Source organism: Mus pahari, chromosome 14 (assembly GCF_900095145.1).
Source record: "Mus pahari chromosome 14, PAHARI_EIJ_v1.1, whole genome shotgun sequence".
Taxonomy (NCBI): Eukaryota; Metazoa; Chordata; class Mammalia; order Rodentia; family Muridae; genus Mus; species Mus pahari.
In genome coordinates, this window is record NC_034603.1 from 14,651,527 (window position 1) to 14,678,111 (window position 26,585).

The window sequence follows — 26,585 nt, forward strand, 5'->3', positions numbered from 1 at the left end:
AATTAGAATTCATTCCTAAAATCTTGACCCCAGTTCTGCCGGCTCTAGTGCTCAAGTCCTGGGTATTCTTATCAGCAGCGTGACCCTGGTAACTTACTGGTTTCTTGGGAGTCTAATTCTCATCAAAATGAGGACGGATCGGAATCTGGTTCAATGGGTTGTGAGGACCGTGAGAATCTGCAGCCTCCTAGCCCAGCTCATGAGAGCCCAAACCATTTTTACCATCACCGTATAAGGATTTTGCTGAAGGGTTAAGATGAATGAAGGATGGGGGAACCAGACAACACTGAGGGCTCACTGGCCAGCTAGCCAAGTCCACTCTGAGAGCTACCTTATCTGAGAAATAAGGTGGACTGCTCTTGGGGAATGATGTCTGAGGACCATTAGTGTGTGGTGTGTGTGTGTGTGTGTGTGTGTGCGCGCGCGCGCGCGCATATGCGTGCATTTTGGTCAATCCTGTTGTCTTTGAGCAAAGGTTTACGTCCCTGTATTAGTTTTCATCACATTAGACACCCAGCCAGCCAGAGAAGAGAACCTAGAATGTAGGTTTTGATGAACACAAGCTACGCACAAAAGCACACTTACAAATAAACGGAATCCTGTACCACGAGGATGGGAGGGCACAGTCGGTTAGGCTAAAGGAAAGACACGGCTGACAGACTTAACTAAGGACTCGCCTCTGATTGCTGGTTTCAGGACAACGTGGGGGGGGGGAGCAGTTGGAGAAGGCATCTTTGCTGTGTCTCCCCCTCCTTTCTTTTGTGGGTACCACATGAGATGAGATCTAGGATGCAGTCAAACTTAACTCTTAGGAGAGATAAGAAGCAGAGAAAACTCAGGACTGTAGGGGCTCTTGGGCTGCCTCTAACCCCATCTGGATGGAGCCCTCCTGCCCTGGGCATCTGGAAGAGCAGCAGCGAGTGGGGAATCCTGAAATACCTTCTGGAAAATGGTAGATCAGTTTGCATCCCTTCTGTCCCCCTTTCGGCATCCCTGCAGGTCGTCCTTCTTCTGCCTGTCCCTTGAATGTTGATTTTCCTCTCTGTTTATCTCATCTGCTCCCATCTGTTGCTCCATGTCGCTCTACTCTTTCCTTCCTGGCCACTATAACACTATTACTCCTTCAGGGCCATAATAAAGCATTTCTGTTTTTTTTTTTTTTTTTTTTTTTTTTTTTTTTTTCTTACTCCCAGCAATCACTTAGGATTAAATGCCTTNTACTCTTTCCTTCCTGGCCACTATAACACTATTAATCAGTCAAGGCCTTATTAAAACATTTCTTTTTCTATTTTTTTTTTTTTTTTTTTTTTTTTTATCTTACTCCCAGCAATCACTTAGGATTAAATGCCTTGTAGATAATAATTTATCAATAATTACTTAAGTAGGTAAATGCTTGCTACCCCACATGGGTAAATGAAGTCATCTGTCCACATGATAGTCATCCGAGCATGAGAAAACCACCATCTAGCCATCCATTCACCCAACAGATATTTATAGAATACCAGCCATGGTTCTAGGCTATGCAGATATGATGTTGGACAAGTTAGACTAGATCTTTGCTCTCATGCCATTTAAATCCCTGTAAAGACTTATGAACACAAAGAAAATTTCAGATAGTGATCGCTCATGAGAGAGTCCAAGAAGGAGGCGAGAGTTAAGTTGGGTCACTTAGAAAAATCCCCAGGAAGGAGCACAGGCTAAGCACAGGAAAGACATGGCAGAAGCTAGTCCCATAGACTCAGGTAAGCACATTCCAGCGCAAAGGCCGTGGGAGACCAACAAACTGGGATAGAGACATAGTGGGACTCACAGTACACACTGCACACGATCCTAAACGGTGGGAAGCAAGGACATCATGTGGGGCCCAATGGCATGGGCCAAGTGCAGGCTGCATGCTCAGCAGAGAGGAGATACTTAGGTTAAGGCAAGCATGCATCACCCAGTCATAACCCAGTCAAACAGTCGCACGGTCTTGTCTTTTGCCCTTAGGGACGTTGCTAGAAGGCTGTCCACTGTCTGAACCTCCCATTCTGCTCCATTCCCGTGGATAAACTGATCTCAGGAGCCACGTGAGAGCTCAGAGAAAGGAAGAGAAGGCTGGAGATGAAGAACGAAGAAACTCGGGCTGTTTTACAGGGAAAACCAGGGCACTTCTTTTTCCCACTCTGAAGCCCTCTCTACCCAAAGCTTGCAAACTAGAGGCGGCCTAGGGAATCTTGGATGTGGGTATCCTGCTTGTGAGCTTTCTGCTCTGCAGTGCTGTTTGGCCAGGAAAGTTGAGAAGGCAAGTACGGAGTAGCCTTCTGACAGAAGTAGAAAGGTCCCAGAGGAGGAGTTAACTATCCATCTGCATAGCGAGGTGGCTACACACCTTGCGTGGGAGATGCTTGCTTGCTCTTCATTAGCTGAGATCATTACCACAGATAGAAACGGCCAATGGGCACAGACAAAGGCCTGTGTGAGGGACAGAACAAGCTTCCATTGTGGAGCCTGGGCTGACGGCCTGCCTCTCTCTCCTCTGATCAGTATCTCAAAGCATCTATCGGAGCCTACCAAGCCACTCCCTACTCGACAAGGTCCTTTCTGGGCCTGTGAATCCCACACCGCAGTGGTCCGTCCTTAACCAGTGTCCCTGGCTCGGTGGCCACCGTGTGTCCTCCTCAGAAGTTTTGGTCTCTTCTCCCAGCAAGCTCTCGAACCCACCTCTCTCCTCTACTTAGTGAGTTTCCTTTCTCTAGCTTTCGGTTTCAACACCACCCCTGAAGGATACTTCTAGGGGCCCCTTGCCTTCCCCCGGCCCCGTGCCACTCACCATCCTTTGGGAATCATATTTGTTCTCCTTTCAGAATTTAAGCTCTCCGTCTGCATTTTTATATTCCACATGACTCATGAAGACCTACCTCTTACTGGGATCCAACCTCCCTAAAGCAGAGACAACCTTCCTTTATATATTGGACTGCATTTTTCACTACACCACCAAAAAAGATGAGCACAATGCTGGTTATATACCAAGTGATGAATAATCGCAGAATAAAGGTGAAGATACAGGGGCTGGGGGTATTGCTTAGGTCAGAGAGTGCTGTCTGGGTCCTAGCGCTCGGGAGGTGGAGGCAGGGGGATCAGGAGTTGAAGGCCATCCCTGACTCCATGCCTAGTCAGCGGCCAATCTGAACTACAGGAAACCCTGTCTCCCTGTCTTACTTTTTTTCTTTTTAAGTCGCGTGTGCAGACATGTGAGAAACAGGAGACATAATAGACTCTCTCTTGAGTTTGGGAGTTCGGGACTTCCTATGTAAGCCTGGAAGCTTCTTCTCTATTAGTGATAGAAATAAGTTCTTTTCAACCCGAACTATGAGATATTTTTAACAAATGCTTCATACAGTAAATTTTGAGGGTTTTTTTTTTTAAAAAAACAAACACATTTTCTACCCTACACTCACTTAAAAAATTTATGTATATAATCATTATATTTTCTACATCAACTATATATTGCTCTGAAAACTAAACTTAAGGAAAAAAAAGTCTGAAGCAATAGGTAATTTAAAAATTGAAAGCCTCTGGTCTCTCCTGATCGATAGGAGTGGTGTTTATGTAGTTGTGCTGCAATCAGTATTTGCTTTTGTTTTAGGTTACACTTGGGGCAGGTCCCAGGTGCAGAACAAAACATAAATATTATTTTCTTAAAAAGGCCACACTGCTGCGATTTAACACAAGCGTACAGGTTTCAGGAGCGGGAGGGAGGCGGTGTCGCTGGTTGTTGCTTCGTAGCTGTGATTGTGTTCCTGTTGTGAATCATACTGTGAATATATGTTTTAGGCAACCCCTGTGAAGGGGTCTCCTGACCCCCTACCCCCAAGAGGTCATGGCCTTCAGGTCGGGAATCACTGCTCTAGAAGCCTCCACTGCATTTTTTTTTTTTTTCAAAACCTGGCAAACTGCTCCCATTTCTGCAGGGCCCGCACTAAGCTCCAGCCATAGCTTGTGCTTCTGATGCAAAGCCAATCAATGACCCTGCAATCACCGACCAAGAAAGAATCTTCTCAGAGGGGTTGTCATATGTCTGGGACTGGAATGTCATGGGACATAAGAGATCAGGGAGAACAATGTCAAGTACAGAAGTTCAATACCACCCAGGAGATGGAAATCCGGTCCCACACACTGAGCCCCAGGATGGAGGCCAGGCAGACGGGATTTAAGTCTTTCATTCACACAGGAGTAGGATGGACTCTGCTCCAGGCTCTACAAGGTGCTGGAGAAGGAGCAGAGGGTGGGGCAGACCCGACACATGGACCTTCTAAGTCCAATGGAGGGAACAAGCAAGCGGGTGCAATTCTATAGGTGCTTCAGCTGGGGTGTATACAAGGAAGGGCACAGCCATCCGCATCCATGTTAGTGTGGCCACTGAAGGTCTGGGCATTTCATACCAGGAGTGAGTCATGGAATCTAGTCACTGTGCTAGACAGTTCCTGCATGTGGGGTGTGGTGACAATGACGGTGGCGGTGACATGATGACAAGCTGGTGGCTGCCAAGGACAGCAGGATCTGGCCCTGTGCTGATGCAGTCCTGTAAGGCCATTTTACCCAAAGAAGGCTCGGCCACGTGGCTGGACCCTTGCAGCAGCGGGAGGGAGGCAGTGAGAGAGCTGGGGGAGGGCATGATGAGAAGCATGCTGGCAGTGTTAAAGCAGAGCAACACAACTGAGTTATAATTGTTTGTAGATTCTTTTGATGTTCCCTGACTGTGTCATTGTGGGCTAACACGTTACCTACCCACCACTAGAACCAACCAACCACCTTGTCACTTTTTCCTGGTTTATTGAGACAGCATCTCATGTAAGTAAGACTGACCTTGAACTCTGAATTCTTCTGCCGCTGCTTTCAAGGCGCCAGGATGCCAGGCGTGTGCTGCCACACCTGGCTCAGTAAAGACTCCTTTCAGCATGCTCCTGCCTCAGCTCTGCCCTGAAAAGGGGTGACCCTCAGAGGAGTTAGGTATTTCCCCTATTGAGCACAATGAGAAAGATTTGGTTTGTTTTCTCCCTAAGAGCCCCTTCCCCCTCCCAACTGAAAAGCAAGTCATCTAGCTGTGACCTGTGGGAAAACAGAGGCCAGCAGAAGGTTCTCTTGGGACCACCTGTAGGTCCCACATGGCCTCTTTCTAATCTGGATTGAACAACTTCACAGTTCATTCGAATCTTCTTGTCCTTGAGCTGACACTTCCTGGTCAACAATCAGAGAGCTGGGGCAGAGTTCAGTATGAGCTGAGGCCGAATTTTACAAATGAGATAAAAGAATGGGCTCTGAGGTACAGGCTACATGAGAATCCTCCCGCTAGGTGGAGGTGGCTGGGAGAAACACAAGTTTTCCTAACTTTGCATCTGCATCTTCCTGCTGTGTAACTACTGTAACTACCCATGACCTCTTTTCCTAACTCTTTTGATTCCTGGTTGGTTTTCTTTCCCCTCCTCCAATGCTACAGGATGAATAGCCTTAGACCTTCCATGCAAAGTCCTGGGGTATAGTTTGTTGCCATGGTTGTGACTGTTCTGAATCACAGACAAAAAGCCAGGTCCCACTGCTAATAATTACCTTCAACAACAAATACCGAGATCAGCTAAAAGTAAGACTTCTCAGCAACATGGAATATATAATCAACGTCTCATTTGATTTAGCTCTTTTAGTCTCATTTCTTGTAGCTTTTTTAAAAACCATGATGTGAAGTCTTTTGTGTGCATATATATTTGTGCATGAGACAGTGCATGTGTGTGTGTGTGTGTGTGTGTGTGTGTGTGTGTTGTGTGCCTGTTCATTTGTGTGGTGATGTATGTGTGGAGGTCAAAGAATAACCTCAGATGTTGGCCTTCACTTTCTAGCCTCAGCCACTGGATCTTATTGACTGCTACACACAACAGTCCCATGAGCTTCTGGGGATTTTCCTGTCTCTGCCTCCCATCCCATCATTGTAGGACCTTTGGGGCAGCTGATGTGTGCTCCTGCATCCAGTCTCTGGGGATCCAAACTCAGGTCTTCATTCTTCTCCCACGTGTACCTTATTCTCAGAACCATATCCCCATCCCCCGAAATGAGTTTTCTTTCTCTTTTCTTTTCTTTTCTTTTCTTTTCTTTTCTTTTCTTTTCTTTTCTTTTCTTTTCTTTTCTCTTTTCTTTTCTTCTTTCTTTCTTTCTTTCTTTCTTTCTTTCTTTCTTTCTTTCTGATTTATTTATTATATATGAGTACACTGTAGCTGTCTTCAGACACCCCAGAAGAAGGCATCAGGTCTTATTACAGATGGTTGTGAGCCACCATGTGGTTGTTGGGATTTGAACTCAGGACCTCTGGAAGTGCAATCAGTGCTCTTAACCGCTGAGCCATCTGTCCAGCCCCAGAATGAGTTTTCTAAAGCAAGAAACGACTTTACAGAGAGAAATGCTTTGGTGCCAGAGCAGGTACCAACGTTAGTAATGCAGAGTTGGGAAGGCACAAGAGGAGTTGAGGCCAGCCCTGCGTATTCAGAAAGACCCCTGTCTCAGAAGAGAAAGAGTCCACGTCGCCTCATATGGGGACTGCAGAAGTTGCTCAGGGAGGAGCTCACGAGTAAAATCGCTCTCAGGACCATCTGCATGGACCAAGTGTCACACTAAAGCGTATCATTCCTAGGATGCCCGCTAATGTACTGTGGTGAGGGAGGCCTAGAGAGCTAACCGGACCCAGGCCTCCTGTACAGCTATTTATTGTTAGCAGAATTAAGTAAAAGTGAACAGGCATTTGGCGTCAGGATCCAAAACTGATTTACTGTAAGGAACTCACATCAAAAGTCTTCAAAGGGTCTGTAGGTGAATTCTGGGCAGCTTTCTGCTTTAACGTTTTCTTTCCCTAATATACTTCATTTAAAACTGAGGGGCCGGAAGGACTTCCACCAAATGCCCAAATCCAGTATGTTTGCCATGTGCTGAGTCTTTGAGGCAGAGGACGTGGCTTCTCTTAGCTACAGCAAATCACAAAGATTCACTGTGCTTATATTTAAAACGTCCTTGTGACCCTCACGATGTCAGATTTATGTGGAAAATGGCATTTGACTCTATGAAGCTCTGTTCCTGGGTTGAAAGAAAATGACCATTTTTGAAACTAATCTCAAAAAGAGAGCTTTCTTAAGTCACATCTGGCTTTAAGTCTTAAGGCAATAAAAAGACAAATTCCACTCATGTATTAGGTGACTGTCTTTGTCAAGTATGCTTGAAGAACCGACTTAGCAAATGAGGCTAAGCGCCTCCCACTACCCCCATCTGGACTCTGGCTCTCTGGTATGAAGGGGGCTCAGGGCCAGGCCTAGCCAGCAAGCATGGCTCTAAACATTCCCTTATATGGACACATATGTTGTTAGTGTGAGTGTTTCCTGAAGGGCCCGTGGAACAGGCCAGAACTCAGGCTTCCCACACCCACCACGACCCTCTGCAGCCAAAGTATGAGCAGTGGTTTCAGTCCTCATTTGGGTCCACCCCGAACACACCATGTCTGTCCCTGTTGCCGCACAGGCTTCTGAGTCTCACCAACTCTTTGCAGTGCAAACTAAGTAAATCTGCATTTCGTTGGGTCTCCTCGCCAGCCCGGGCAGTCTGCATCAGGGATACCAGTTTTTCTCCCCTGCCTCTTCTTCCCCCCATATGCTCGGCTGTCAGGGGAATAATAGAATTATCATCCCAGCTCAGATTCATGTCTGATCAACAGGAAAGACCTGTAGCTGAGACACTGTGGCCTATAAAGCAATGTTCCCTTTGCTAACAACAGCAGCATTTTTCCTTTTGACAACCTTCGGGGCAGAGTCTTTGTTTAGAACTAACCCGTGTCATGACATCTTTCTAACTTGTGCTGACCTTTAACTTTCCAGCCCTCCAGATAATATACATTTAAGTGTGCAAACATTTCCTTTTAAGGAAGACGTGACTGCTGCAAGGCCTGGGAAGGATCAAGAATGGAAAGCAGCAGCTGAAACCCCTCTTCTCCCTCATTGCTGTCTCTACCACCCTTGCAGACTTCCAGTCTTCTATGCTTGGCTCACCAGACCTTTAAAGTTAACAGAACGACCAGTTTTATGGGTGAAGGGGCTGGCCTACAAGCATCTGGAAAAATATTCTTCAGGAAGTGAGCTATCTTAACACAACAGTGTGATTTCTGTTTAGTTTCTGCTTATCTGGGTTTTTCCAACTGGGAATTGACTTCAATCGCCCAAATGAGGGAAAACAGAGAGAGGTGAGCATGGGCAGAAACAGGAGGCAGAAGGTCACACGCGGAGCTGGCTCACTCAATTGCAGAATGTAAGCCAGTAGCCACCCAGCCTTCTGTACTGCAACCAGCTTCTTAACCAGCTTAACCAGCTCAGCTGTGTAGACGTCCTTGTCCCTCAATGGGGGGCTTCTGCACTCTGAACCACACCTTGCTCTTGGCCCATCTCCTGTGCTAGCCCTAATCCTAGGGACATCTGCACCCTCAGAATTGTTACGTTTTATCAAAAGACATCTGTTCAAAAGGTCTGCTCACAGAGAAAAGAGACTCCGTTAACAATTCACAAAGATGTGAGGAAATCAAAGCTCCCCAACACGGCTGAGTGAGAATAAAAATTAACCAGTCTGGGAAACTGTCTGGAGTTGTCTAGTTTCTCCATCTGCAAAAATAACGTGAAGTTGCCCTAGATAAGGTACTCTTGATAGGCATTCTCTGGAGTCAGCCTTGTTGTAGCTGAAGAAGACGCCACTGCCACCTAGTGGAGGGAGCCAAGAACTGCTGCTTGGCATCCTGTAAGGTACAGAACAGGACTCCAACAAAGGATTATCTGGTTTCAGGGCCAGCAGGGCTGAGGCTCTGTTCTGTGTCTGATTCAGTAAGCTGAGTCTGGACTCACTGTAGGAACAACGTTCTCAGCAACAGACTGTTGTGACTGTGGTCCACTGCACTGCAACGACAGAAATAAGCAACAGCTACAGAGGTAGATGGGACACTTGTCACACAGCCTGTGCAAGTGTGTGTGTGTGTGTGTGTGTGTAACACAAAACTGGCTGATGTGTAATAAGAACGTGGGGATCACAGAGTCATCACTGGGGATATAAGAATCACCAAGTTAAGGGAATGACAAAAGAAACAGATTCCACTCAACAGCTGTTCAGAGCCTGCTACAACCGGTCATCAACAGACACTTGGTAAACAAGTATGGCGTGGTGCTCTATACCTGTGATCTCAGCACCCAGGAGGCTGAGGCAGGAGGATCTCAGGCTTGTGACCTGAGACTGTGTCAACAGTCACCATAGCATACATAGCCCTGTACCTAGAAGGAAGATATTATTTCAATATAAGACCAAACAGAATTAGAGTTCTCTCTTCTTCTAAACACAGTGCGAATTCCAGATAATGCACTCTGTGGTTTGTTTCACCTTGAAAGGCTAAACCAACCACAAAGGGGGGAAATGAGCTTAGCAACCTTAGAAACAGCTTGTCCACAAAAGCCCGCTACACTCTATCTACTATGCCTAGAGCTGCAATATGTAAACACCACCTACAAACCAATGGGGAAGCCCGAGTAAAAAGTACACAAAACTCTTAACAGAATTTTACCTAAGAGGGGTACAAATGACCAACCACACACAGCAAGGGCTTGGTGCCCTTAGACCCATCAAAACCACAGGGAGATGCTGGGACACGCCCGGAATGGCTGTGATTAAATCCAACTGCCTACCTAAGACATGTCCAGTATTCACCACATCTAATTCACAGGAGTACCCAACGGTCAGCAGCCCCAGATGTGCACATTGCTAGTGACAAAATGCCCCATGTCAGTGAAGAAGAAATGGTTTCTTTTGGTCCACAGTTTTTGGGGTCTGAGTTTACTATTGCAGGGAAGGTGAGCAGCGAGGCAGAGAAGCCTGTATCACGTCATCCAGAGACACAGAGAGAACACACCTGCACATCTGGGCTTGTTCGTTTACTCTTTAAAAGATGTTCTTTAATGTGTATGGATGTTTGCCTGCATATACATGTATGTATCACATGCTTGCAGTACCATCAGAGGCCAGAAGAGGGTGCCAGATACCTCAAAACTAGAGTTACAGATGGTTTATGTGGGCGATGGGTGATTAATTATTGAGCCATTTCTCCAACTCTATACACCGCCCTCATTTTTTTCCCACTCCCATCTACAGCCCACCATGGTGCCACTTATATTCAGGATGAGTCATTTCCTGTCATCCCTCTAGTTATGTCTTATAGAAATGCCCTTCACAGACTGGAGGGTGTGCCTTGCTAGACACAATCAGACTGCAAGTTGCGTACGATTAGCCACTAGCATCCAGTCGTTCTTAAACAGGCTATTCAACTCACCTACTAACACAACGAGAACCATCTATAATCTAAGCTGCACAGAAAGTATCGGGAGACAGACATCAGGCAGGAAAGGAGGAATACGTGACTCAGTTCCATTTAGATGAGCTCCAAGGAGGAAACCAAGCTCTGGGGGCAGAAGTCAGACCCATGGCGGCTTTGAAGGTACGCAAGGTGGCAGAGAGGACTGCTTATACCACGGTGACTGCCCTGCTTCTAGACATGGGCTTGGTGCTTTTAAGGGTGTATTCACTTAAGATTTACACACGTGACTGCACGTGTTCCTTAAAGACCCCACACAACCCCGCCAAAGAGTAGAAAGCCAGGTACATGATCTTTTACACCCCTTCCTCAGCTTCAATTTTGAGACCCATACCATGTAACTTAATGAAGAGAAGATATCCTTTCAAGTGCACATTCTTCATACCTTAAAACGATGGCAGAGTTACCGCCATCGACTGGGAGAGGTGGGTCACGGGTAATGAAAGACGCTGTTTGTAGCTTATTTATCAATACAACAGCCATGACAAGTGAAGGCTGAAAACCTATTAGAAGGCAGAAAGTCTGGCAAGAAACATGGCAACAGGATTCTCCCACAACCCCCGCAGCTATTGATCATTACCATTTTAAACCCGTGTCCAGGTCAATGCTAACAGGCCAACAGGATTTCCAAGTATTAAGCCATCCTTGCTACGGCTAAGTGGCCCTATTGACCACTGCGTCTCTTTCCTGAAATCTAGGGACAACTGACTGCTGATCATTAGGCCTGATTAGTTCCTGTTCATTCCTTAATGGGTTATTCTACAGGTTGTTTGTTTTATAACGTGTAACCCCACGTTGCATGTATACACTTGCATTTTTTTTTATTCTACACTCTCTCCTGTGCTCCAGATGAACACTATTGCTTGACCTTATTCTTGTGAAGGGCGTCAGTCTCAGAAGAATGGATGGTCCGGTTCTGCAGCTCTTTCAGGGGAGGTCATTAGCCTTCTGCTCCCTCCGTCTTCCTTCCTCCCTCACCCTCCCATCCCCTCCCACACCCACACCAGCTCTTTCCCTTCCTCTCCTTCGTTCTCCCTCTCCTTTTCCTTCCTTTCCTCTCTCCTCCCACCCTTTCCATCTTTGCCTTTTTAACAGGAACAATTGATACACCACTTACATATTTAACTTCCACCCTCTAAATTCAAAAGGCTCTGGAACCCCCCATGCCCTGTTGTCAACCCAGCAAGCACAGAATAGTGGGAGATCTCCCCCATCTGTCAGAGTAGAAATGCCTTGGGGAGCATGACTCTGTCTGTGTCACCCCCACTTTGCCCTTAGCGACAGATCTGGGAAAGATATTTCCTCTGGAGTTAGCCCACAGGGCTAGCAGCCTTTCCTGTGTGAAGTGAGGGCTCTCACAGCTTCTGAATGTGGGGGCTCACATGTCTGCTCTCCCCACTTCTCCCTCCTCCTTGTGCTCTGGAGGCCTTGATCAATTTTTGCTGCTTCTCCTTATGACTTCTGAAGGCTATGTTGCTATAGCAACCCAGGCCCACTGATCCGTGTTAAAGAACCTGTGATCAGGATGAGGAGCCATTAGCTGTCTCCAGAGTCCATTTACAAGAGAATTCAGTTACTTCCCAATAGAGGATGCACCACAGTGCCATTTAAGAACCTCTGAGGCAGCTAGGGTCTGAGAGCAGCTGGTCCAAGTGCCTCAAACTAGGGTAAGGACGGACAGCATGACCTGCCAGGCTCACCTGGGATGACACAGACCTGTCAGTGATCCTCTCTGCTCCTACGCTCAGCCCTCACAGTGACTGCTCCCCTCTTTGCCTTTGTAGCATCTCTCACTACCCCCCTCCCCCCGCCTCTCTCTTCCACGGACCGGACCCCAGACTGACAATAGCCATGTCCTTCTCCTTCACTCTGTCCAAATGCTGCTTTCTCCCTGTGGCCAACAATACCCTTGAAAAAGTCAGATCCCCCACTTCTCCTGCTCACAAGACACCAACAGCTTCCGCCAGTGTCTTGTGGCCAGAGGTGGCCTGCCGCTTGGCTGTCTCTTGCTCTCAGCTCCTGCTTGGCTTTTCTATGCCTGGATGCTTTCTGCTCCTTTTAGATAGCGAGCTCTATCATCTTAAACAGCACATCCTCCCCATAGTTCCTCCCCATCCCTGCTGGTACCCTGCTCATGTGCTTACAGGGAGTGAGATCTCTGCTTATGTCCCTTTTCAGAAAGATGCCTGACTCCTGTTTGTGGCAGCTATCTCACCCCCGGGAGTGAGCAGTCAAACCATCAGTGAGTCCGCTCTCAGCAACCTACGCTTTCTGTGTAGGTGGAGGAGATGCCCAGAGTGTTCCAGTGGACCTAAGAGTTACATAACCGCACATCCCTGCATCCTCACGGTGGAGTCCTACTCGGTTCCCTCCCATGGCACCAGTCACCCCACTGGGGAAATGTGCGGGAACGACTATGGAGAGCCTCTGGGTAGGTCACAAGCATAGAACAGGGCCAGTGATGCAGATGACCCATAGTCAGCAAACGGGACTGGTCCCTGGCTTCCTGGGATGTGTCTACACAGGCGGCGGGCTGGTCCCCAGCTTCCTGGGATGTATCTACATAGGCGGTGGGCTGGTCCCCAGCTTCCTGGGATGTGTCTACACAGGCGGTGGGCTGGTCCCAGGCTTCCTGGGATGTGTCTACACAGGCATGCATTCTTGTTTCAGCTCTTATGATGGTACTGTTGCCCATCAGCACACCAAAGCACACACTACCGGGCCCCAAGCTCCCTCAGTTACCCAGCACCTGTTACATACTTCGGAGCCTTAGCATCCAGGCTCTTCCAGCTTCCTCCCCACCCTAAACTCCCTCAGGCTCACAGGCGTCCCTCTCCCACCTACTCATCCCCTTCTGATCCTGATAGTTCAGCGATGTTCTCTGTCTTCCTCTCTTGTTCTTCCTCTCCCTGTCTCCATCTTTCCCCTCTCTGTTCTCCCACACCCCTCCTCTCTTTCTGTCCCCACCCGGCTCTGCTCCTGACTCTCTCTTAGCCATGCCCAGTTTGTTGGACATATTCATATTCATTCATTCATTCTCTCTCTCTCTCTCTCTCTCTCTCTCTCTCTCTCTCTCTCTCTCCCTCTCTCATCTTCCAGATGCTTCTGGCTGTTCTCTCGTATCTGCAATAAAACCCTTCCCCTACCAAGGAGTGTCCATGTCAGTTTATACATATGTATTACTGGCTATTTTTTTGCCCCTCTCCCCCCCCCCGCCACCCCATGCTTGCCCCTCACAGCACTATAGACATTATCACTATTTTTTTTTTAAAGATTTTTATTTATTTATTATATGTAAGTACACTGTAGCTATCTTCAGACACTCCAGAAGAGGGCATCAGATCTTGTTATGGATGGTTATGAGCCACCATGTGGTTGCTGGGATTTGAACTCCAGACCTTCAGAAGAGCAGTCGGGTGCTCTTACCCACTGAGCCATCTCTCCAGCCCCAGACATTATCACTATTGTTTCCATGGCAACCAGGCAGATACCTTGGGGACTCACACCCTCAAAGTATTTTCAGCTACAACTTTATGGTGCGACTGAGCATATGCCCAGAGGCATTTCTGTCTGTCACATTCATTTTTGTATTATCCTTTCTAGGGCGTAGAGAAAAGCCTCCTTCTGCAGAGGACCTAGGTTTGGTTCTCAGTACACACAAGGATGCTTAGAATCTCCCTTAACCCCGGTGTCAGGGGATGTGATGCCCTCTTCTGGCTTATGAAGGTACTGCACACATATGGTACACACACACACACACACACACACACACACACACACACACACACAGAGGCAAAATACTTTTTAAAAATCCCTTTATACATCTTTTAAAATCTTAAACATACCCAGGAACAGTCCGTTACTGGGCATGCTCCTAAATATGAGGCTTTCTGCATAAATATGTATATGCTCCTTGGATAAAGTCCCCATGCTTTCTTTGTTCATGGAGAAATAGCCCTACGGTCCCCTTGTCTGTTGTAGCTAGCAAGCTCTTGCCATTCTTGGTTGTGACTATTTTGCCCCTGCATTCAGCAAGACCCAAACCTGCTGCACCTTGCACAAGCACACACAGGATGCAGGCAGCCGCTGGCAGCTGCCACTCCTCCCCCAGCACAGTGCTGACCGGCTGGCAGCGTGCTTCGCAAAAGAACAGGTGACTGAGACCTGGTCGCCTACTGGGAGGACTGGGTCTGACCAGTGAGAGGTGCAGCCAGCGCTGGAGCCCGGTCAGAGTGTCTCCAGGACCTCTGTCCCCTCTGGACAGCTGACGGTCAGGAGAGAAACCATACTTGTCAGGGCTGAAGCCTTGGCATCTGGGTTTGTGTTGGGGGTCCCTCCAGCTCGGGCACACCATGGTTTCTGTGGGTTCAGGACTTACCAGAGCTTGCTCTATGAGGAGGCAGAACAGGATGGCATTGCCCACCTCTCGGAGGCTCTGGAACACGTCTGTTTTGAGTTCTGCATACTCGATGATGTCCTTCAGTTGATGGTGGAAGAACTCCAGGATCCCTGCAGCCACATGGGGGAGGGGCATGGATACTGGTTAACCAGGTTTATGGGCTGTGACAACTGAGCCCTAGACTTAGCAACCATCAACATGCCAGTGTGAGGGTGGGGTTCCATGCAAGGGTCAATACTAGACAAAGCTCAGGAGGCTGACACAAATTATTTGGAGCAAAATGGCCCATCTGTCCCTTAAAGGGACCTGAATTTTTAACGGGAAGATTATGGTTTATCGTTCTTATCTATGGAGTTAGGTATTCTACCTATAATACCTCTTATTACTCATCAAACTATCAACTAGGCATTATCATCCTTTTCCAGATGATGTTCAGAGTGGGTAAGTAACACACGTATAGACACACAGCCAGGAAGTGGAGCAGCTAGACTTGGACCCCAGAGCCTCGAGCCTCATCATCTTCCGGTTCTCAATCACAACCAAGTGGAAAAACACGTCTTAACTTTTAGAAACAAAAAAATATGAGGCACCAGACGTAGAGCTTCTATCTATTTCCATCTTAAGGGTTTAAAACAAATACCCACTTCCAGCCTCAGTTTATCTATGCCATCCTGGGGTACCCGCCTCCACTAAATAGGAAAACAGGAAGGCCCGCTAGAGGTGCTGAAGACGAAACATGCAAATCTTGTCTTTCACTGTTTAAACCAGTGGCTCTCAACCTTCCTAATGCCGAGACCCTTTAATACCTTTAATACAGTTCTTCATGTTGTGGTGACCCCCCCCATCACACATTAAGTTTGTTGCTACTTCATAACTGTAACTTTCTACTCTTATGAATTGGAATGTAAATGTATGTCTGTGTTTTACAATGGTCCTAGGGGACCCCTGTGAAAAGGTCATTTGACCCACAAGAGGTCGTGACGCACAAGATGAGAACCACTGGTTTAAAGGCTTTTACCCTCGCAGTGTAACTCCAGCTGGCCAGTGGGCATCCTCAGAGAATAATCACTACCTGTTCCCGACACAGGATGATACAACTGCTCAAAGGAATTAAAGACACAGCCAAAGATGTCAGCTACCTGGCAATTTAGACACTGAAACCTGCAGGAGGCGGAACCCGGCCTGACCTCAGCTGAGTATCCCTGTCCATCCACCCACCTGGAGAGCCATATTCGTGCCGAGGCAAACGGCAGATTTTCGGCATCACCTCTATGAGCGTCTTCACGTACTGCAGGATGGTGCCTTGGAGCTGCAAGGTAAGAAAGAGTACAGGATGAGCTGGTGTGGGCTAGCCCACTGCCAATCTGTGTAGTTCTGGGGTGAATGTAGGGCACAGTGGGGTACCAGGTTACTGTTGAGACTTGTGGGCGGAGTATTTAAAAGAGGGAGAATATTCCCTTTGTTTTTGTAGAACAGAAAGAGCAGACTTCATGACGAATATGGGATGGGAATACTGATGAGACTAAATGTAATGTGGGCAGGGAACTGTGGAGATAAATGTATGTAATCTAATTTAGGCATGGAAAAAAAATCATAGCACATTCCTCTTCCTCATTCCCAAGACATCTTTAATCTATTACAGCAGCTTTCTGTTTTATTCTGAACTTGGCACAGCAGTCCTCAGTGACCTATAGCGTCTCAGGGCTGCTTCTCAAGAACCAGACAGAGTGAGTGAGTCTGGTTTATTCTGTATATGGTTGGTTATAAGTTATTTCTCTCCAGGAGCCCATGTTTGGGCCCTGTTTCAGCGGCATGGCAGGGAATTAAATGAAGGTTCAGATGGCCATACTTGGGGTTCGCACAGAACGCTGGTAAAGGGGTACAGGACCCCCTGAGAGTCAATGTAACATTGGTTGTTTGTTTTAAAGGGTCTCCTGGAGTCTAAGATGGCCTTGAACTTACTATGTAGCTGAGGATGATCTTGAACACACATCCCTCCTGGATGCTGGGATTACAAATTGGTATTGCCACAGCAACCAGCTCTATGGGGATACCAGAGATTGGACCAAGGACCCTGTATGTATCAGGCAAGCACGATACCGAATGAGCTACATACCCAGCCCATCATCCTTAATCAGGAGAGCATAGCTGGGCAGCATGATTCTGAATGCCAGAATCAGGGTTTCTCAGTTCAGCTAGCAAAAACAAGGAGTAAGTTCTAAGCCACAAATGGGGAGACGAAGGTACAGATCAAGGTGCAGCTACAAGGGGATGGCGAGACGGTTCAGCGGTTAAGAGTACTTGCAACTTTTGCTAAAGCAACCACATTGTGGCTCACAAATGCTTGGAACTCTGGTTCTGGGGGAAATCTACCGCCCTCTTCTGGTGTCTGTGGGCACTGCATGCATGTGATCTACATACAGGTAGTCAGACAGACATATACATAAATAAAAATAAAAGCTATATAAAAGGGGGTATAAAGAAACACACCAGAAGATATATATAGGAACCACCAAGAAATAAGGACCAAGGACTCTCCGGGGTGATGTCAATTGGTAGAGCTGGTCAGCTGAGGTTTGATTTTCAGCTCAGAAAGCTAATCCTGTGCCCAGCTATTGAACATCTGCAGCAGGCAGCACCCAAGACTTTCCTTACCAAGCTCTTGACGATTTTCAGCAGTTCCTCCATGACCACGGCGATGCCCTGGTAGCCCAACAGTCTGCAGATGGTCTTGAAGTGAGGGGGCCCCACAAAGTTCCGGTAGGAGCTATAGATGTGGCTGTAGGCAATGTTGAGAGGCTGGGAACAGAGGTTGGTACAACGTACATGAGAGAAGCCCTAATGGATGCTTGAGGGGGAGTCCTGCAGGCACTTTACTGCTACCAGGGCCCCCTCTCTGAGACCTCTTAAACACCTTTGCAAAACACGGGTCCTGGAGTGAGATGTGGCCAGCGACTAGAGACGGAGCAAACGTCAGTAGTTTGCTGGAGGAGCTGCTGTCCGTGGAGAAAGGGTAAGGGGTCCCAGGTAAATATCAAGAATACGAGGAAGCCGGCCACCTCTAGCTGTCCCCGGACAAACGGAAGCTTCTCTAAATCAAGACACAGTCTGGGATAAAGTGGCTGGCTGCCTTTCTCCCAGAGGTGATCTGGTATCTAGAGATTAGATGTGAGATAGATAATAAAGACTGGCCAGCCGACGGACCACCGCCTTCTCTGCTCTTGGCCATTTCCAACTATGAGCCGAGGGGCTTTGGTGATGGCTAGCCCTGGAAGTCAGGAGATTTGTGTCTGAGAACCCAGAAAGATCAGCAGGCATTTTGAGCCTTGCTTTCCCATTTTGTGAACGAAGGGTATTGGGTTCCATTACCAGTGTCAAGACTTTCAGGGCAGCACTCCATCACAGGACAGATGTCACGGGTGCTCATTCACAGGATACACACAGTAGAGCCTCTAGTCTGGGTACTGGTGGGGGACCCAGAGCTCTGGCCTTGGACCACCACCATCCTATGAACCCCGAGGGGAGCTCTAACTGAATCAGAGTTGAAGAGACCTTTCAGAGCTGGGTGTGATTGTTACCCATCTGGAATCCTATTACTTAGGTAGTTGAGAGTGGAGGATTGTGAATTCAAGACCAGCTTGGGCTACATAGCGAAATCCTGTTTGCCTAGCATGAACGGGGCTCTGGGTTCTATCCTGGCACAGTTGATAAAGACAGAGGTGATTCCTGTCTGCCTGAGAACGCGTGGCCAAAATATCAGGTCCTAGACTGGTGTTTCTGAAACACTGCTACATGGCAAGACTCATGCCATGCTCTGAGGGGCGGCTTGCTGTGTATTTTTATCCAATGCTCAGAACAGACAAGGCAACTAAGGCTCTGGGGTAGCCTGCTCAAGGTCACACAGTCCCTAAATGGCAAAGCTTAGACCTGAAGCAGATATGACTGACTCTGACATCTATGCACTTGCCTCTCCCTCTGTTTTAGGAGTTGAAATCAGCTTCCTGCGATATTCATTTTCTTACCTGTTATTAAAATCTTGTGCATAGCATGCCAATGAGAAGGCTGAACCCGATACTCTACTAGCCGATGTTCTCTGTTAGTTGGTTAGTTAGAAATTCTACACCAATTAAATGGCAACCACTGGAACGCATGTGGAGGCATGCAGGAGGCACACACTCCCTCCTGAGTCATCCGGCAAGATTTAATTAGGTTCCTCCTGTGCTCTGAGTTTAGTATCCTTTCTTATACATGAATTATCCTAACCTCCATAAAGTGAGCATCCCGGTTCTTAGATTCTTTCACATTCAGGATATGTGAAGCTGGGGAACAGTCAGTGTTCCCACCAGTAACCTGGATGCACGTTAAACCGGAACACCCACTGGTCTGTCTGGTGAGCTCATGCCTGCACACAGGGAGTCATGCAGAAGAGAAAGAACAGCGTTCTGCACCGAGGATCTGGATCTCTTGCAGCAAACTGCCTAAACCCAGGAAAGGGCCTATAGCCTATGTCATCTCTAAATGTGTGGAGTGGTTTATGTAGGGAGGGAAATCTCTGCGCATGATGTCCACTGACGTCCACGCTGACTCCTGAATGTGTGTGGACTGTGACTGTATAAACCCCGAGTCAGGTCATGTGATGTAATGTGCAGACTAAACCTATCTCAGGGCTTCTGTAACAGGCAGTGTTATCCAGCAAGCATGTGGAGGGGCTCTGAGGCACACACACAATGCTAGGAGGTGTGATCTGGTTCAGGGCCCATCACCAAAGCCTTGTTCTGTATTCTTCCGGCTCCTTCAGAGTGGAGGAGCGCAGCGGCAGAACAGGCTTGACTGGAAAGGGGCAGGGACCGTTCAAGGGAGATGGGGAGGCACCAGCTCTTGCCTGGGTGGCTTGATAAAGTTGTTAAGACCCGTGTAAGGAGAAGCCTGCTGCTGTGTCCCTCTCCAAGTTACACACTGAGCTCCTAACCCCAAAGTGTGATGGCATGAAGAGCTGGGGGCTTTAGGTGGGTAGAGCCCTGGCGAATGGCACTCAGTGTCTCTGGGAGAAAAGACGGGTGAGCTTGCTCCCTCTCTATGCCATATAATCGAATGCCCATCTGCAGACCAGACCTTGCTCTGCCAGCACTCTATGATCTTGAGCTTGGACTTCCCACTCTCAAGAGCCATAAGAAATACATACTTGTTGTTTCGCTCACCCCGTCTATGGTATTCTTGTTATTACAGACCAAACAAAGCCAAGTACATTTTACTATGCAGAGTTATATCCCTATATGGAAGTAACAAAACCCCCACTTTTTATACCATAGACTAACTTACTTACTTTTCAAAGATTAAAATACAGACTGATGCTTTGAATTTTCTCCTGCAGCTTTAGGATACTAGGGGACACTAGAGGACAAAGCTTCGGCATGCTCATGGCCAGGGAGACACGTGACAGAGTTCTCACCTCATCCCGAGTCTCCTCACTCACACTCTAGGGAGTGAGTAGGGAGTTTGGGCTTTTCCTATGATCTCCAAAGATTCCATGAAAGGAATTTCTGCCTCTGCATAGTAGGGGTGTTTCAGATGGATACGGGGGAGGGTAGCTGTGATGTTTGTATATGCTTGGTCCAAGGAGTGGCACTATTAGAAGGTGTGACCCTGTTGGAGTAGGTGGCCTTGTTGGAGCAGGTGTGTCACTGTGGGTGTGGGCTTTAATACCTTAGTCCTAGCTGCTTGGGAGCAAGTATTCTCCTAGCAGCCTTCAGATGAAGATGTCGAACTCTCAGCTCCTCCTGCACCGTGCCTGCCTGGATGCTGCCATGCTCCCACTTTGATGATAATGGACTGAACCTCTGAACCTGTAAGTCAGCCCCAATGAAATGTTGTCCTTTGTAAGATTTGCACTGGTCACGGTGTCTGTTCACAGCAGTGAAACCCTGACTCGGACAGCAGTGGTGATGGCCTCAGCTTACTGTTGTGTTCTATTCGAATCTCTCTCTTCATGCCTCAGAGTCCCTGATGGGCCCTAGGGTAAGCACAGTTACAGCTAAGTTCAAATCCCAGGCTCCTTGCTTATTATTATTTTGTGAGACAGGCTCTTGCTATGCAGCTCTGGCTTGCCTGGTATTCACTATGTAGCCCATATTGGCTTTGAACTTACAGCATATTCACCTGCAGGGTCCCAATTTACTAGGTAGATGGACTTGAAAAAATTATTTCCGATCCTTGGTTTCTCCTAAGAAGATGGCACTTCAAGTTTAACAGGTAAGATACATAGAGCAGTGAGTGAGATGCTCAGTTAGCCATGGAAGCACCTATGGAAATTCATTCACCTTACTTCAGCTGATAAAGACTAAGGAGTAAGGCGTCTTGCTCACCTCTCCCCTGAGAAACTATGGCCACAGTGGTAATTGCCTCAATATGGACAGGTTCAATACGAGAGGTCTGATTTCCTACACTGCAAGGGGTTAGCACAGAAATCAGAGCTGGGAGCAGCTGACAGAACATGCCTTCAAATGCAGATTTTGTTCTGCATTCGAACCATCACCAAAGTTAAGTACTGCCCAGGACACATGGGCAGCCCTTGCCCCGGGAAGGAGGCTGGGACAGAGGCGCTCAGTCACTCCCTTCCAAGGTGTCATCCCCGCTGCTCTCTTGCTAGGAGCTCGTCCTCTTTAGCCATCTCTCAAGCCTCCTTCCTCCCCCGAGGACCTCCCAGCACCTCCTAACGGCCCAAGAAAACAGACTTTCAGGTAGACGGAGACTCTTCAGCAGGCCTTCCCAGTTTTAGGCAGAGGAGAAACACTTTGGAATTATTGTATCACGCAAGGGTTAAACAAAATGCCACACACTCCCCCCAACCCACTTGGTGCACTCAGGAGGTCTCTGGTGCCAATCTTAAGTCAGGCTAGAGGGGAAGTTTACACCACCACAGTAGAAGCAACGTGAAATCTGCAGACTTCCATCCCACCTCCTAAGTGAGCAAGCTCCCTTCCCCATCCCCAAATCCACCACGCACATGCAATGGGAAACACACACATGCAGAAAGGACATGCACACCCCCAAAGGGCACCCCTCTGACCTGCCGGCTCAGCAGGAGGCTGGGCCCTATTGAGAATATGTGGGAATAGGGGAGCCTGGGCATTTTCTGACGTTCAGCAAAGAAAAAACAGGAATGCAGTGTGACTCGGGACGCTGGACATTAGCCACTCATCTCTCAACTCACCACTCACCGTCTCCACTCACTGCTGACTGACTGACTCAGGCTAAGACCGAGGTCTGACGGGAGACTAACCAGAGATGGTGTAGCCCGTGGGAAGTCAGATTTGTTTAATGGCATTTTTCTTCACATTTCATTTTATGTGTTACCCTATGTATGCATATGTATGATGTGCTAGCACATGCCCTCGGTGAGTGTGTGGAGGTCAGTTTTGAACTTAGGTCATCAAGGAGCCTTCACCCATTAGGTCATCACGATGGCCTACCCACAAGACTTTAAGAAAAAAAAAAAAAAAAAGATGCTGAGTTTGGTCTGGGGTGGGGGGAGCTCTTATGTATCACTGGCGGATAACTTCTACAACAAAACAGAACCAAACCAAAACAACCTTGGGGGACCAAGGTGAGAGCAGGGTGTGTAAGGCCAGTCTAAGCTCCAGGAGACTGGAGCCTTATCAAAGTCCAAACCAAACCAAACCAAACCAAACCAAACCAAACCAAACCCAAAGAAGCCTAACATTGACCATCTGCACCTTCATCTCCCACCAGCTGGTGGGCATCACCAGCTACTCCAAACAGTGAGATCTGCTGTACTGCTAACCCAGTTTGTAACCACCTTACAGCTCTCCTCTCTGGAATCACAATGACTGTTTTCAAAGAGCCCAAGAGGAGTTAAAAACCCATCCTGACTTTCTGTTTTGTTGTGGTTTCTCTGGTGGGTGCCAGCAGTCCACAACAAAACATGGGCCTCTGATTAGGGCTGGAGAGCTAGCTAGTTGTAGTTCAGTCCCCTCAAACTACTGCAGGGCAGCATCACAGGAGGTGCGGGTAACGCGCTGTACCACCTTTGAGAGGAACATACTTCATGGGGTTCAGATACCTTGCTAGAGCTTGGGCAAAGCACTGATGTGCCTGTCTGACACTTCCTGAGGTTTAGCTGTGGGGCTGGGGCTCCATCCAGCCTCTGGTTTCTTCCTGGTGTTCTCTGTCCATGGGTTGGTGAACCCACAGGGGTTGCTGGAGAAAGCTAAAGAAACCACAATCCTTTCTCTCTTGAGGCACGAGCTAAGCGCTTTGGAAAAGAGCAAAGAGTAGAATCTCCCAGCTCCGAGAGGTCACACCCATTCTGTACCACTTGGAATGTCAATGACAGACTTGATTCCTGGAGGAAACTATAAGCCACGCCTAGCCCAAACCCCTTTCTTTATAATCGGCACTCATTTGAGGACACAAAGACATACAAGGGTGTCCTTCTCCTTCTCCTTGGCTAGGGTATTTTTGTTTTTAAAACAGTCTCACTATGGATCCCTGGCTAGCTTTGAACTCTCTGTGCACACCACTCTGGCATCAAAATCACAACAGACCAGCCTTCTTCTGCCTCCTGACTGTTGGGGTTAAAGGTGTGTATTAATACACCTACATCTTCCACCTTGTAACCCCTTCATGCTGCCCAGCAGGTTTTCTGTGGCCACCATAAGAAATGACTATAAACCCGGTACCTTGAAACATTTTTGGTGGCTGTGAATCCAAAATTAGCAGTTCTGGTCTCCCACTGAGATTTAGCTTGGCTGCATTCTTCCCAAAGATTCCGGCAGAGAATCTGTCACTCACTTCTATGTGGTGCCAGGACCCCTATTTTGTGACCACATCTCACCTAGCTTCTCAGTCTCCCTGTCATACTGCTAGGCTTGTAAGGCCCCCTGGGACACTTCAGAGCTCAACCCCGACAATACAGGCTCCTCTGCCCGTCTTAAGGTCTCTCATTAATCACACCTGCAAAGACTCTGTTCTAAAACAGTAAGAGGTCCAGGATAAGGACCATCTGTCTGTGGGAACCATTACTAGCCGTGACAGCTGGCGAGGCGGCAACACCGTCTCCATTTAGAATAGGAGACTCCAAGTCCATGTGGAGACAAACAGGTGCAGCCATAAGCATAAAAGCCTTGATGGAGGAAGCCATGCTGTGGAGCTCAGGGACTTGAGGGAGGGGAGGTGACTGTGCCCTTGTGAGGCTCTTTGACAGTTCTAGCATCTGGGCTGGTTGGTGTCAATAGCCTAGCTCAGTTAAGGTGAGATGTGTTGACATCCAGGCTGATGAAGATGGATCCAGTTGGCTGGAGAGGCTTGGACCCTCTGGACCACGACCTAATGAGGATGTATTGGAAGAGTTGGATGGAGTTCCTACGATCAATCAGTTCATGGCTGAGGTAGAAGAGGCGCGTAACTAGTGATGAGCGTGCTAACAAAAGGGAACGCCAACAGTTTCTTTTTTTTTTTTTTTTTTTTTTTGGTTTTTCGAGACAGGGTTTCTCTGCATAGCCCTGGCTGTCCTGGAACTCACTCTGTAGACCAGGCTGGCCTCGAACTCAGAAATCCGCCTGCCTCTGCCTCCCGAGTGCTGGGATTAAAGGCGTGCGCCACGAATATTGGGAAGCGATTAAACGAGCGAACCATCTGGGCTGACAGCTGTATCATTCCGGAGACAGCGCTATGATACTGTAGAGCTCAGGGGAGAGGGTTTTAACGTATCCGTTCATATATTTGCTCTGATGACGTCCTCCCGCGTGGCAGTTCTGGGGTAGGTGTACCCAGACTCCAGACAGAGCACAGGATGTTCGGAAGAGAAAATGCTTGCTGGTGGGTCCCCCAGTGAGCTGCTGATTCTCACAATGTCCTCAGTTACATTCAGGCAGCTGGACGGTCTTGGCAGGGTCTCTCAGACCTCTCTTTGTCCGTTATCATTCTGAAATCCACGGTGCCTTGTCCTGTCTCTCTACCTCTCAAGGGATGAGAACAGCAAGGCAAAGCAGGTGGGGGTGAGGTGGATGCAAGCTGTGCCACTGGCCATGGGGGGGGGGGGCAGTCAGGAGCCCAGACTCTGACAGGCTGGCCAAGGCTTGAAGCACTGTTGTCCTGTAGTCTGGCTGGCTCTGTGAGCGTCCAGTCAGCCTCACTTTCCATCTCTGCTGTGTTTGGTAAGACTCACGCTGTCATGTGAATACAAAGAAGCAAACGGAGAGCGTACCCCGCGATCCCAGGGGTTATTTCTGAGTTGTGTGATACCTTGAGCCTTTCTATATTCTTTCGTTTATGCACAACAAGTGATGTGCCAGAAAACTAAAGCCTGCAGTGTTGATTTAAGGGGGAGAAGCGAGGCAATGCATGCAACTGGTGGTGTGAACTTTGCTTTTGAGGGCCTCAAGACAAGCTGTAAGTTGCACGGAGAAGAGTATTGAGCCAATGACCTTTTTCTTTTTCTTTTCTTTTCTTTTCTTTTCTTTTCTTTTCTTTTCTTTTCGTTTCTTTTCTTTTCTTTTCTTTTTTTGAGACAGGGTTTCTCAGTATAGCCCTGGCTATCCTGGAACTCACTTTGTAGACCAGGCTAGCCTCGAACTCAGAAATCCGCCTGCCTCTGCCTCCCAAGTACTGGGATTACAGGCGTGCGCCACCACCGCCCAGCCAATGACCTTTTTCTAATAGCAGAAACTACTGTTTCCCATCCTAGCTCGTCACAGACACAGATGCATTCATCAATACCAGAATGTAGGCAGTGCGGACATCCCTGCTGTGTCCTTGAGTAAACCAAGGCATGGGAGAGGGAGGGGATGTGTCGAAGGCCGCACATCCTGAATTTGCCTCTGAGCTGGATATCCTAAAGCAGAGTTTCTCAACCTGTAGGCTGTAACAGGTTGTGCATTATCAGATAGCCTGCATATTGGATACTTATATTACAGTTCATAACAGTAGCAAAATTACAGTTAAGAAGTAGCAATGAAAATAATATTATGGTTGGGGGGTCACCACAACATGAGGAACTGTATCAAAGGGTTACAGCATTAAGGAGGTTGAGAACCACTGTCTTAAAGCCTGCTGCTTGGGTGCCACACCTTTCCCAAGTATCAACCTAGCTTGGGGACGGAGGCATCTCCTCAGGTCATTTCTTCACTACCAGAAGGAGCCAGGGACCTTCATCCAAGGCTGATTCCCTCTGAGAGGAAATTTGTTCCTGATACATATCAACTGGGAAGTGCCTGGCCAGATGGCTGAAGAGGCCACAGTTGTACCCGCTGTGGAAAGTGGTGCCTGCTGGTGGAGAGAGAATGGGATAAATTGTCTCATTTGCTGAAGGCTTTGTTGGCTCGGGCACTGTGGGCATGTGGGTAGTGCCAGAGTCGGGGACTCTGTTTCCAGCCCAGCTACTTATCAAACATGTAGCCTGAGGAATGCCATGTCTTCTCCTGGGACCTGATTTCACTGTTTTGAGACTGCCTGGCATGGTCCAGGAGGACCTGCAACTTCTGATCCCTTTGCCACCATCTCTGGAGTGCCAATTACAGTATATGAAGGGCTGGAGACCAAGCCTGGCAGGCTAGGCAAGCATTCTACCAGTTGAGCTAAGTCCCTCATCCCTTCATTTTTTGGGACCTGGGAAAGGAGGGGGCTGCTGGGCCTCATGTTCTCTGAGTCTCTTGGTTCTTCCAATGAAGAGACTATGGGAGCGGCGGCCACCCCTGAGCACCAGAATCAGATTCTGTGGGGAAAGGATGGAGTTTCGCTGCATCCTTTCTCAGGCTAACT

The 26,585-nt window shown here is 48.0% G+C and overlaps 1 protein-coding gene across 3 annotated transcripts in view; it reads right to left on the reverse strand.

The window, feature by feature from the left end:
• The window catches only part of Cyfip2 (cytoplasmic FMR1 interacting protein 2), a 119,588-nt gene that overhangs the window by 14,880 nt on the left and 78,123 nt on the right, over positions 1-26,585 (reverse strand). For all 3 annotated transcript variants that reach the window (XM_029546424.1, XM_021211866.2, XM_029546425.1), the window contains 3 exons: positions 17,463-17,606; positions 16,026-16,116; positions 14,787-14,917 (listed from right to left, as the gene is read on the reverse strand). In XM_029546424.1, coding sequence (XP_029402284.1) covers positions 14,787-14,917; positions 16,026-16,116; positions 17,463-17,606 — 366 coding nt within the window. The remainder of the gene's footprint in view (positions 1-14,786; positions 14,918-16,025; positions 16,117-17,462; positions 17,607-26,585) is intronic.